Source organism: Triplophysa dalaica, chromosome 3 (genome assembly GCF_015846415.1).
Source record: "Triplophysa dalaica isolate WHDGS20190420 chromosome 3, ASM1584641v1, whole genome shotgun sequence".
NCBI lineage: Eukaryota > Metazoa > Chordata > Actinopteri > Cypriniformes > Nemacheilidae > Triplophysa > Triplophysa dalaica.
The window spans coordinates 5807073-5821209 of NC_079544.1; the positions used below are offsets into that span (position 1 = coordinate 5807073).

General features: G+C 37.2%; 2 protein-coding genes across 7 annotated transcripts in view; both read right to left on the reverse strand.

Moving 5' to 3' along the window:
- Positions 1-14137, reverse strand: part of slc6a9 (solute carrier family 6 member 9) — a 95984-nt gene that overhangs the window by 35209 nt on the left and 46638 nt on the right. For 4 of the 6 annotated variants that reach the window (XM_056742665.1, XM_056742668.1, XM_056742666.1 and 1 more), the window contains one exon: positions 2398-2671. In XM_056742665.1, the coding sequence (XP_056598643.1) occupies positions 2398-2427 (30 nt within the window). In that variant the 5' untranslated portion in view covers positions 2428-2671. Of the gene's footprint in view, positions 1-2397; positions 2672-9035; positions 9268-14137 lie in introns of those variants that run through there. The other 2 variants (XM_056742663.1, XM_056742670.1) reach the window with 2 other exon arrangements.
- Positions 12261-14117, reverse strand: klf17 (Kruppel like factor 17). The gene is made up of 3 exons (XM_056742681.1): positions 13967-14117; positions 12849-13824; positions 12261-12735 (listed from the first exon to the last, which is right to left on the reverse strand). Exons 1-3 carry the CDS (start codon positions 14051-14053, stop codon positions 12560-12562), a joined length of 1239 nt encoding a protein of 412 aa, XP_056598659.1. The 5' UTR covers positions 14054-14117; the 3' UTR covers positions 12261-12559.

Below are 14137 nucleotides of genomic sequence, written 5' to 3' on the forward strand. Positions count from 1 at the left end.
AAAGGACAGAAAAAAGTGACTTAAGCAAAAGGTCATCAGAGCTAACAGTTCCTCCGCAGCTGTTTCTTACTGTCTGACAGCTCGAGCGTTAATTCCTTTCATGTCATTTTACTCGACTCTAATTATGTTTTGGGTTACGGCAGCTTTCACAGTCATTACTGTCACTGTGTCACTGTCAATAGACAGAGAGTAACAATGGGCGTTACGCTGCCGATATCTCATTGTCAACACGTCAGGATATTCTTCAAGTTGAACAGCATCTATCGGACACAAAGAGGATTTAAAAAAACGTTTACAGTACTGGCACAGGCAAGTCTCTTGACAGCATCTTCTAGGGAAGATTCAAGGACTCCCTTTCATGGGCCAGAAACTGTACATTAGGCAAAACTATTTGTGTCCAGTGAAATGTCACTCTCCAAATCACGACCAGTCAATCGAAAAGACGAGTAAACAAACCTGCCACTCAAAAAGTCTTTCTTTCTACCCAACCACTGCTATAAAGGGTGCAACATACTTTGAAGTCAAATAGGGTAGCACTTTATTTTACAGTCCTGTTTCACATGTACATACTGTAAATAGAATAACTGGGTACTAACCCTGAACCCCTAAACCTATACCATGTAGTTACATTATACTACCCAGTACTTTCTTAGGCAAGTACACTATAGGTACACGTACTGCAAAATCTCAAAAGGAAACTTAACTTACCACAAAATGTGGAATTAAAATAAGATTTAAAGGGGAACAATGATATGGTTTTGACAGTAAATGTAATGAAATTCAGTGCTGAGCTACAGGACACAGCACAAAAGCATTTAGATGGAATAACAACACAGATATAAAGGATGGAATATTGTAATCCTCTATTAAATGCTTCTATGGATAAACCTAAAATGTACCACATCAAATATAAGAAATGTTCCCAGAAGGTTCCCGTAAACATTTTCATTTGATGCCCCATTTCATGGCTATTAAGAATGAAATGGGATCAGCTCAAATGGAGAAGCAGTGCAACGCGTAAAACCCTATTTCTGTACAGTAGGATATTACAGCATGCCGCAGAAACAGAAACACACTATCCACTTTAAGCCACCGAAGAAACTACAGCATTACTCAACACCAACAAAGACAAACAGTCCAGCCTTGCACCTGCTCCACACAAGCCAATGACAGTTCACACAATATACTGCCTTCTATGAAACTTAAATTCATTAAAAAACATATAATTTATAATTACTTTAGATGTGTTTATAGCTACTGATGCTGCTTCTAGGTTTTGATTTATGAAGCACAAATAATGACATTAATAATACATCTTATTTCAATGAAAAAGTTTACGTTCACTTACTTATGGCTGGAATACACTACCAGACTTCTAAAATCTGAACAGATATAATTATACTACACATAATACACCTGCACACTTTTTGAACTTTTCAAATAGAAACACACTTACTGATAAAATCTGCAGACTTGCAGACAATTTCAGCGAAAAGTCCAGATTTAAAATCTGGGCAAAATCTGAGCAAACGTCTTGTAGTGTATTTTAGCTTCATCCTCTCGTTTACGAGACATCTCACTGAACATCACACACCCCTGACTGTGACTCATGCAGCACTGTCTTGAACCACTTTTCTCTCGGTCTTTGACCACAAAAGTCCCATCAAACACTCTCAGGTCACATCGGTGCCTTCAGCACAGCAACAGTTATCAAACAGAGCCGTCGGGATTCAGAAATACAGCATTACAGCCTCTCAACTTCTTACTCAGAAGATAACTTCAAATTGCTTTTTAATCACTTAAGAATAAATCTTAATTAAAATAATTCATCACTGAAACAGTGGATTATAACACTTTTTATCCAGCACAATTAGATTTTATGTGAGGTTTCAAAGAATGGCAAAACATTGTTCTGTTCTCCTCCGGATTCTCTGTTAAACTCAGTTCCATTACATTATTTTAATCCTTAGTTGTAGATTTTAAGAAGCTTTCAGTACATTTTGTACTCATTTCTTTTCAGGGTCTATACACCGCAAAGACTTCAGTCAATGAAAAAGTTTTTAGTTCAACTCCTTGAACTCTTGCAAGTATTTCTTAGTGCAGGCAGACAAAACCGCTTAGTGTTAAAACTCATGCTTAACACAACAATTCTTTCTTTTCTCAAAACTTAAAATGTTAATCTGCGAAAAATGTAGTGTGAGATGTTAAGAATTGTGGCCTGATCCACAACATATTGGCCTGCTTTAGTTGAACTTGTACAAACTTGTGGGTTTGCACAGGGCAATTCATAACAATTTATCAGGTTGCATTATTACAAATAAAAATCTAATACAAGATTAAAATGCAAGTAAAAATTAATCTAAAAATAATGCACAAAATTCAAGCGAATTGACTCACCAAAATGCCAGAAAATTGTTTTTCCTCCATGCTTCTGAAGCTTGGGTCCCCTTTCAGGAAGGATGCCCGTCCCCGGCCGCAGGATCTCTGTGCTCTCTGGGACACGTTTTGAGTTTCTCTGTCTCTGTTTCACTCTCAGTCTCTGCTGTGCGCTGCTTCTCCCACAAAAGTTTTTTCTTTCTGTTCGTTCAGTCGCTTGCTGGTTTTCGGTGTTGGGCTGAGGTGGCGTCTCTGCTTTGTGTTAATTCTGCGTTAATCCAGGAACTTTTCTATGCTGTGAAAGGAACATGTGACAGGGAGGAGGAGGGTAGAAGATGGGGAAAAGCAACTGTTAGCTCCCAACTATGTTGTTCTCTTTCAAAAACAATCATTTCATAACTGCTGATAAGACCCAGTATCATTAACCATGTGCTGCCTGGGGAGTGTAGATGCAGTTTATGTAAGACTAGAAAGTGTGATATTACAATAATGAAAAAATATGAACATTATGGATCATAACAGGATGCTGTTATGGTAAATAAACCAGCATAAGCATAAACTACCAAAAACTACCAAAATCAGAATAAACAACCAAAAACTAGAAAAACAACAATCATTTACCATAATAATCTATCCTATTCTTTAAAGTCAAGTTTGTGGGCAAATTGGGTAGATTTTATGAAAACCTCTACCATGGATTTACATTATTTTGTTTTATTTGTTGAATTATTGGATGTCACTTCAAGTTATACTTTTACAGCACAAATTCTTTTGTGAAGAAGCACATTTGAAAAACAGTGATCCAACAATTCAAAACTACATCACAATAAAAGAGACGTTGTCAGTAGCACTAAACTTACTGGATTATGGTAAATCACACTTGTTTTAGTGACTTACTCATCACGGCACAAGCCAACAGTCCACATCACACGTCACATCTATTAAAAAGTTCTGGACTTAATATCTGATATATAATACAAGCAAATGAAGTTTCACAAATATTTGGCTTGAGTGATTTTTTACCTTAAAAAATTTGCAATTTAAAGAACAGTTTCTTATGGTTGAATTTATAGTTTTTATGGTTAAAAGTTATGGTTATAATTGCTCGTCACACTACAGAAATTGAAGAACAAATTTATCCTTCTTCCGATTTTATGTACAGTTATAAGCTCAATTTTATTATCATAACAAGTTGTTAAAAAAATGTATAAATCACACACATATTGTCAAAGAGAACATCAAAACCTAATACGGCAAGGTATCTGACAACATCAACCATTTAATTTACCAAACACCAAAATATTTACTAAAATACACTACACTAGATCAAGGGTAAGAAAAAAAATCTAGGTTAAAAGTCAACCTCCACTAACCTTCACAAAGATGTTTATATTTACAAAAAGCAGTAAGATAACCCTTAAGACAAACATTGAGTAGAAACTCTCCACCAATGAACCAATGACTTACTCAAACTCTCTCTCTTATCACTATTGTGTTGTCTCTTGCCCCACACTCTTTCCGGAATGAGTTGGGGGCTATCTGAAGAAAAAACATGACACTAAATACATGACACATAAACATTACAACTGACATTGAAAAGAGAAAAGCAAGTTGCTTGACTTTTAAAAACCTCATATGTATAATAATATACAGGAAGTGTTATTGGCTAGTATTGTTATCACTAAAGGACAGGTAGGATTTCCATCCACAAAAATCAAAAGATTTATATTTGTTTTATCTTTGCTGGGTGGATGTATAGTGTAGACGTAAAAAGGACTTGATAATGAAAGGTAGTTTTAGCAACAAAACAATAATAGCAATAACAATTCTTATTCGGGTCAACATCACCATCAATAACCAAATAGTGATCGATCAATGTATGTGGCACGCACAACCATTATAATTTGCTCTTAAGAAGACCCCGAGGACTTCTTAACGGGGTCATATGGTGTTTTCTGTGTCTTTAGTGTGTTACATGTTTCCCATGCATGTATAAGACATGTAAAATTGTGTCGGAACAAAAGAAGCATTCTATCTAAAAGTGAATGCTCACCCAGACCTGCCTGAAACGACTCACGTAACCACACCCCCACAAATCTACGTCAGTCTGTGGTATGATCTGGCCCAAATCTTTATGCAAGTAAGGTGGGCGTACCTGTCAGTACAATTGCTTTAGAACCTGATGTTCCAAATATGGTAAGAGGCGTGACATGTACTATTCGACCAATCACTACGCACCGGTTAACTGGCAAATCATAGCACACCTCGCTTTCAGAGTGATGAGCTTTGTTAAAAATCTTCGTGTTTCAGAGAGGCGGGGCAAAGAGGAGATACAAACATGCACGGTATGTGGAAAATACAGCGTTTCGAACCTTAAATCGTGTATACACATTCCACTACATCTAAAACAAACGATAAAAGCCGTGTCATATCACCCCTTTAAAATATATATGTGCCTGTCATTTGGAAAGTCCCCTGCAGTCGAAAAAATGAAATAAATACACATCACACAGTGAATTAATGCAATCACAAATTAATAGAAAAATTACAATTATTATATTACTTTGGCTACAACTGTGGCCCAGCCAAATGTTTTTCTAATGGTCATTACAATAGTCAATCTGATAGTCATACTTTCAGAGCAATATAGAGAAAACAGGTAGCTGTTTAAAAGGTTCAGGGCAACTGAACAGGGTATCTGTCATTTTGGGCTGCAAGGGCATGATTACAAGTGAACATGTCTGGTAGTATGATACAATGTGTGCTGCACCTCCTAAGCTCCACCCAACAAAGATAACGCGGGCCCCAAACATTGCTTCATCTCATATGTTTGAGTAACAATGCACAATAATATGTAGCATACCAACTTGCTTTACTTAGATAGCATTTAAAGATATAATACATACAAGTTATTGTAATATCAGACAAAAAATTGACTTCAGCTTCATTCAAACCAACTTAGTAATTGTATGACCAAGTGTGAGGGGAATTCATATTTAAATGTAGTCCTGTCAAACGATTAATCGCGACTAATCGTTTAAAAAATAATAGTTTGTGTGATATAAATAGACACACATCCATGTAAAATTATAAGAAAAATAATATTTGAATATATTCAATTTTTATGTTTATATACAATATAAACTATATATAAATATAAAATGTATAAACATGTATAAATATATACATGTTTGTGTATGTATTTATATATAAATAATTATTATATAAAGTACACAAACATATGTTATGTAAACAAAAGCTTTAATTTTGCAAACGATTAGATGGCAAAATTAGATAAATTGTGTGACAGCCCTATTTAAATGCGGACTCAGGGCATCAGAGTCGCCTAAGAATAAAGGCTATTTTTATTATTCATTTTTTTGCCTTACTAACACTGAGGTATCATCTGCAGTGAATTTATAGGAAAGAAGTAACTCTAGTCTCTATCTAGGCTACATTAACATAGATAACAAACTTTGTGCAATGCTTTGGCAAATGTTCAACTCAGAGTCCAATCCATCAATCTCAAGTACACAGACAACCACATGGTTTGGAGAAAAAAATCGTAAAAATAAATGTTGGCATGCTGGATTGTGTTTTCAAGCTGTTGTTTCATTTTCATTTCTTTCACATGTTTGTTCAAGATGGTAAAAATAAAAAACTGGACACAATAAAGTTAATTAGGCTTTATAGGCTTCTGGTCCAGTAAATTTCTGAAAAACATGGACTGACTCCAAACAATCATGTTGAAGCATGACACCACATCCTACAAAAAAATGACAATAACATTCCCCATATCCACTCAACCAGTGGGGAAATACTGCTCTCATAATCATTTAATCCCATTAACTTTACACGGTGGACAAATGGTGGACATTCTGTCTGGCCAGGAAATTCAATGTTTTGATTTTCGGTCTGATGAATGTGACTATGCATGGGAGCACTAATTATGAAAATAAAAACTGCCTTACCAGACTAATGCATAAACATTGTTTTTCTCTATAAACGGCTTTGAGAAAAGACTTTTGGCCTCATTCATGAAACATTTGTAAATATATGAGTAAATCCCAAGTAATTTGCGTGTAAAACAGACCTATACGAAAACATTCCTCCGGATTCACAAATACTTCGTAAACGTCAGATTTCATAGTAAATTGTATGTATGTTTATTAATTCCTATCATTCGTAAAAAGGGCGCGCATGCACTCTCATTCACAATTATCATAATCTCCGCATATGAATTACAGATACTCAAATTACGTATCTCGGAAAGATGGTATCCTCCGGACTTCATTCTATGGTTTGGCTACATTATATTGCATAAATGCATAAGAGACTATATGCTTACCAATAAATTAATCATTTAAACGGTTTCCTCCCAACCGTTTTTGGTGAAATAATACCTGGTGGTCTTCTGAAAACGACCAGCAGGTGGTGCTTGAGAACGCTTTGGCTCAATTCACATTTCACCTCCGAAACCGCACGGAAAACGCGATTTGCACTGCGTTCTCCTTTTTTGCGCTCTCCTGGTTTCTGTCATCGCTAAGCAACCATGGGCAATGACAGCCATTGAGCCGATGAGGTATAAATAAAGGATATATGGATTATATGCACTAAAAATACCTTGCAATAACTCTGCTACTAGATTTAGTTACGCTGGGCTCTTCTGTGTCTCCATTTTCATTGAGCTTGACTATATTGGCTGGTTGGTTCTTGTCACATGACCTGCTGTGCACTTATGTTTTTCTGAAAAGTTTAATTTTTTTAATCTCGATGCGGCACCAACGAGCCTGAAAAATATAGCACGTTGCGATAACGTCGCCCCCTATTTTCGTACGCCTGCCGCAAAAAAAGACGCGAAATGTGAATCGGGCCTTAGGATGCACTGCGCTCTTCCGGAGATGAGTTGGTTGCTATGATTTGAAATATCCGCAACAGTTATCCTACTTGTTACTAGTATATTAGTTTGAAGAATATTACTGAATGTAAAAATGCTTGTTTATGATGGTTGATCATGTGTTTGTCCCGCCTCTTCTCCTCTGTGATTGGACGGCTGTGTAAAAAAGGACAGCGACGAGCTATGCGTTTTAACCAAAGTTAATAAGTAAAAAATAACAAAAGACAGGGCAACAGAACTTGTGAATTATCATTATGATACACAGTGCATCAAAATGTGTATAAAAGTTGTCAGTTTGTCTAAAAGATTACAAAAAGATACACAATAAATATGCATCTGATGATACATATGCAATGAAAACAAATACAAAACTATTAACGCTGTCACTTTTCCTGTTTGTGACAAGATGTGACAGGATGTCTACTTTTTCATGTGGTGAAGCCAAACCCTACCAAGTAAAGAACACAGGTTCAATGCGTTTAACGCATGATTTGACATCTGCTGTTTTACACAACCAACAGATTGGCGCCAGACGTGGCTTTGCGGTCTATTTATTCTTCAGCCTCGTATCTTCTCAGTGGTATAAATTATCTTAAGTGTGCCCATCATCAATGTTTAAGCATGAAGCACTGACACACTGTATATTACAATGTGCTGTAATAATCTCAGGTGGACCTCATTTCCTGTTTGGACCGTGTTGAGATTGTCAAAGTCGGGTAATACTTTTGTTTACAAATAGCCTCGTTCTACTCTCGTTTCTCAGGGAAATGAAAGTGTTATCACCTCACTCTTTTGAAGGTATTTGGAGGATTCACCACCTGCCACCACTATAGGCAGCATCCTACATTCAGATTTTGATGTAGCCAAAGAAGTAAAATCATATAATAAAAGATCAACTAAATACCAAAATCAACTTCAACAGTACGACAGAACATAAGTAGGCTTAGTTAAGTAATGAAACCGATTCAGAAGGTTAAATACTTTAGCTACTTCATAAACTTATATTAAACCATAATTTACTACAAGAGATGATATGACATGCTTAGTCGCCTTGAATGAAGAAAGAAACATTTCACAAGTAGACCCATTTAAAATTGTTGTTACTATGACTGCTTGCCCACAATTATTCAGGTTTTCAGGAAAGTACACTAAACATATCATTTAAGCATACTACATTTCACTGTTTACATATTTATCACTGAAATGATGACATTTGAGTGTCTAAGTTCCAGGAAATAGGATGCTGTGGTGCTACTGTAGCTAAAAGTCATTAGAAGTTAATGGAATACAAAGAATATTGATTCATGATTCATAAAAAAACTAATAGACTTTAACTCGACTGATACTTAGTGACACCATATATTAAAATAACCATACTTGGCTGAATGTTTTTATTTACCGTTACCTTTCTATTTTGAAAGGTTATTTGTAGTGAACACATTTATTTTAGATTATAAAAAGCAGAGAAGAAATTCTACATTTACGCCACGGCTCTTCGTTATTTCACTTTACGTGGCACGTCCACGTCCATCATCACCAACTGATGCAAGTTCCACGTGTGTGTTGCACATCTCAAAACAAACCCCGCTTTTTATGAAACATTTACGTAATTAAACTAAAACAGGAGCTGCCTCCAATAATTAATAATAGTATTGTGCGATGTATATCAAATAAATCCAGTAAAACTACGTAACTTTTGATGATGTTATGAAAATGCGGAAGGATTATTCGGAGTTTTATCCGTAATATTCAGTGCGCTTACCATTGCTCGTTGATGCCAGGCTGCACTTTCTGTGTGAATTATAATGATGTGTCCTTAATCATTACCGGCGTCTGGAAATTTGTAAATACTACTTATTCATGACGTTGATAGACATTTCTTTGTTAAACTTGCATTCAACAAAACACGCTGTTCAGATGTGACTCCGCCCACTCCACAAGAGTCCCTCCCACTCACAGTCAGGAAGGGATGTTGCATATATGAGGTACTGATCCATTTACGTAATGCCAAGCTTTTGTAACTTCCACAAATTACGTTGATGATGCGTTTCATAGAATGTTACAACAATCGGATAGATAACCGTAATACAAATAAAAATTTGCTACTTGACCAACGCTAGATTAAAATAAAATGACAATAAACACGTGAATATGTGTTGATGTGATTGATAATTATATCACATCCGGACCAGTAAATGATGTGGATGAATGAACTACAGGTTCACCGGCGCGAGCATCTAGAGCACGTGGCGACATGATTTACTGATGTCTCAGTAAGACATACGTCAGTATACTTCAGACAGGCAGTAGACGTGCGTTTAAACGATTAGTCTGACGCTGTGTTGTGCGAAACAGCAAGTGCCCTTTTTCTTCTAAATAAGCCACATTTGGCTTTTAAACCCATAGAATGTGACAGATGCGGTGAAACAATGCCGTCACGCGGGATGCATAGCAACAGATCGTAACCATGTAGTGTATAATGAATATAATGGAAGATGTGAGGACAATTAGCGAGAGAGATACATATTGTTACCTTCTTATTCTTTAAAGGATGCTCAAAGACGATATGAGGATATCTACTCTCCATCTAAAAAGCGCCGTTGCGCAGCACAGCAGTGGACTGGACTCGCCGGACTGAACTACCTGTGTCGTAACAGGACCCAAATGACAAGATGTGTTATTTAAGTAGGATAGCAAAACATGACCCACCATACTCCATTTCAATTTAAATCACGTTTAGAGATACTAAGTATATGAGTTTGCGAGATATGGTTTAAAGCAGGTGTTTGTATTATGATGTAAATTCAGTAAATTTGTCATTTATATTTAAATGGTACTAGAAAACGACAGAGGAAATCAAATGATTTGGACAAGTCCAAGCTTATTTTCTGGAATAAATACATCTAAAAATGTTTGTCTTAAATCTAAATGAACCTTGAGGTTAACACGTTTGATGTCCAAGGGGTACGGAAGCTGCCTTCACAGGTGCGATGTGATTCAGCATACTTTATAAACATTTATAGGCTTATATTGCTTCTTTATATTTCTGACCATATGACACAAACTTCGGCTGAATCTTGGGTGGCATTGTACCATGTAATGGACATACCATAGTGAATACTGCCCTCTGGTGGTGGAAGTTAATACTGACGGCTAAGTGCACGCGCATTCCCCTGTCTCACATTGCAGTGGTTTATTGAAGTCCTCTTCTACCGTATTTGACATTATACGTTCAGTATAGTACAGTATAGTATAGTACTTTCAGTATAGTACAGTAAAGTATAGTACTTTCATACCATAACATTAAAATACGTTAGAAAGCCACTTCTATACACCACTGCGGTGTACAGCATCTGCTAAATTTAACTATTTTCTCAGTTTCCCATTTCTCCCTGCTTTAAGTATCCCAAACCGTCTGCTACAGGTTCTTCCTGTGAAACGCGGAAGTAAAGCTTGCATATACCCCATCCTTGGTACGTAGCTTTTTGCCAAACCAAACAAAAAGTGGTTTAAATGCAGAATGATTCGTATAGGGCTAATGGAAATAGCTTTATATTCTGTGACCCTGCCTGTCAAAACCCAGCTAAATTCATTTGTGACCCTGGACAACAAACCCAGTCTTATGCTGAAACTTTTTTTTAAACTTTGTTAAAACTTTCTTTTGATGTATGATTTGTTAGAATATGACAATATCTGTCTGAGATACAACCGTTTAAATCTCAGGAATCTGAGGGTGCCAAAAAATCGAAATATTGAGGAAATGGCCTTTGAAGTTGTTAATCAGAGGCACTGTGGCAGGACATCTACTCAAAAAAATCAAGCTTTGAAATATAAAAGGTAGAAAATTTACAAGATATCTTCCTGGAACATGATCTTTACTTAATATCCTAAGGATTTTTGGCATAGAAGAAAAATCGATCATTTTGACCCATACAACATATTTTTGACTTTCCCGTGCAACTTAAGACTGGTTTTGTGATCCAGGGTCACATTTTGTGTTTTATCCACATAAATTAACCGTACATAATGTAAAGAACGTTCTGTGAAAATATAATCTTGATCTTTAATGTCGATTTAGGAAGGCCACTTTCACACACTGAGGTACATTGAGAATACAGATATAACTAAATGCCAAAAGGGACAAAACTGAAAATGAAAGGGATACTTCACCCAAAACTGAAAATATCATCATTTACTCACATTCGAGTTGTTCCAAATCTGTATACATTTCTGTGTTCTGATGAACACATAGAAAGATATTTGGAAGAATGCTTATATCCAGACAGAATTTGCCCCACATTGACTCTCATAGTAGGAAAAAATACAATGGTCGTCAAAAGTTCTCCAGAACTGTCCTACATTTTTCAAAAAGTCTTATTTTGTGTTTAACAGAACAAAAAAGGATTATGATCATATTTCCTATGAGTCAATGGGGGGCAAGATCTGTATGGTTATAAGCATTCTTCCAAATATCTGTCTCTGTGTTCATCAGATCAAAGACATTTATACAGATTTGGAACAACTCGAAGGTGAGTAAATGATGACAGATTCATTTTTGGATGAAGTATCCATTTAATCCCATTGTTTAGATCCAGTTTGTTTTCTTGCCAGCAGAGGGAGACTTAACCATAACGGATCAGTTTTGACAGTCGACTTGTACTGTAGAGGTACTGACTTTAGACAACAGATGGCGACATTACTGTATTTTTCCTGAGCAGAAAAACTTGTTCTGGGCTAATAGCCATACACAGTTAATGTTTACAATGTTTGTGAGGGTTTTAAGTAAAAGATGTTGTACTAGTGATAGCTCATTAAAACTGTATAGTTGAACTGTTTGAAATGGTGTTTTTAGTGCACCTATTTATTTCACCTACTTATCATATACTTTTTAAGATTGAAATCGTTAAACTGTTTTGTTTTATTCTTTAACAGCAGACGTGTGATCAGAAATTCAATCTTAAACGAGAGCCTCATACAAAAGCTTAAGTAGGCCTACAAAAAAGAATTTTTATTCTGCAAATCCATGACAAAAATGTATTCCCTGATGTATAAATGTATAAACAAAATTAAAAATACAAATATATACAATGTGTGGGTCCTGCCCCATTTCTATACATCTGGGAAAGTACTACATAATTCTTCTTCTAAATGAACTTCTCTTTCTATTAAATACTGTCATAATTTAAAAAACAAATGACATTTTTCTGCTATTAACATAACTGCTATCCCAAACAGGAATTGTCTTGGCATTATAAAGTCCACTCGTTGTTTAAAATAAAGTCTTTTTTACATGTGCCTCTTCATGTGCAGGGCCAGATGATCCGATCGGGAGAAGGCTCTCTCGCACAGGTGGCACTGAAACGGCCTGTGTCCCGTGTGTTTTCTGTAATGACGGGTTAACTCGTCCGACCTGGCGAACTTCCAGCCACAACCTTCCCAACTGCAATGATATGGTTTCTCACCTGTGTACGGAACAGAATGAATAACATTTATTATTGTGTTCACCAGTCACTTTAATCCCAGTGTCAATAAAAGAAAAGGACTAACAATGATAAAACACGTATTCACTGCGTACCTGTGTGCGTTCTCATGTGCGCTTTCAAATGAGAACTTTTCGTGTAAGTTTTCCCACAACCGGGGAAATCGCAGCTGTGCGTCGCGGTCCTTTTTCGTGCCCACGACCGACGTCCTCGTTTGGGCTTGCTGTCTTCTGGATTCAAAAACCCCAGAAGAGGCGAGGATGGTGGCGTCAACATCACACCTTGCATGGCCGGGTGATTTGATCGCAAGGGATCGCTGAACATGTTGTAATGTCCGTGGAACTGCTGATGCTGGCCGTACTGTGGCGGATATTGCGCGCTATTCATGAACTGCTGTTGATGCGCAACGTTAACGTGCTGGCGAGAGTTCATCTCTGTCAAAATGCAGTCTTTCCTGTCTATCATGTCCCGTGCAACCTCATGTTGAATGCCGTGATGCCCGTAAGTCTGGTGCTGCATTACGCGCTGTGGTTCATGTCCATAATAATTTCCCACGTAGTCGTTTGCCATCATGCAGGACTGCTCGTGGTTTTCAGTTTTTATTTTGCATCCCATACTAGTCGAGTTGGTTACCGGTAAGTGCGCCGGGTTTCGAGAGTTTAGAGCCCTCAGTTCAGTGTACTCCAGCCTGTCTAAAGGTGCTTTCAAATTATAGTCATGCGATGAGTCGCCGTGATAGTTCATGTCTGGGGTAAACAGCTCTGCTACCAGACTGTGAACAGGGCGTGCGGTAAAGTTGTTGCCGCAGAACGCGTTTGGCGTCGGGTGACAGCCGTCGCTGTCGTAGACTGTACTGCAACTCTCCGGTGACTCCGGTAAGGAATAGGCGGGCGGCTGCTGCGTCGCAGTGTCACTATCCGTGACGGAGTTGGACAGAATGAACTCTAGATCCAAATACTTGAAAAGCTCGTCCTCGTCCTTGGCCAAAGGTGGCGACTCCACAATGCTGAACTCCACCTCGATCAGAGGTCTCATGTCCCCAACTGTTGAGGTTTGCCCAGTTTCCCAGTGCTGTAAAACAGACATTTTGAGAGTTAGACTGCTTCATTCTTTAGCAGATCAACGCAGAATTTTTAAACATTGTCAAGAAAGCATTATGTACACATTCATAATATTTATGCAACCAAAAAGTAAAAATCTAATGTGAACTTACCCGAACAATTTCAGCCTGCTTTTCGTCCAAAGTCTGGATGCTGGAAAATGTATTTATCGGAGGCAACATTGCATCAGCAAGGGCCATGTTGCAAAAGTTAGATAACTGAACTGTTCGCTCTCATTCAGTCCGAGACAGAAGATGCGTCTCTAATGCGCCTGCCTCACTGTC

Bases quoted from the DNA above. Each gene is read 5' to 3' on its own strand.
- klf17 (XM_056742681.1), bottom strand. From the start codon at position 14,053: ATGGCCCTTGCTGATGCAATGTTGCCTCCGATAAATACATTTTCCAGC. The intron at 13,825-13,966 runs GTAAGTTCACAT...TCTGTTTTACAG, and splicing joins AGCAGGCTGAAATTGTTCGG to CACTGGGAAACTGGGCAAAC. The intron at 12,736-12,848 runs GTACGCAGTGAA...TTCCGTACACAG, and splicing joins GCACATGAGAACGCACACAG to GTGAGAAACCATATCATTGC.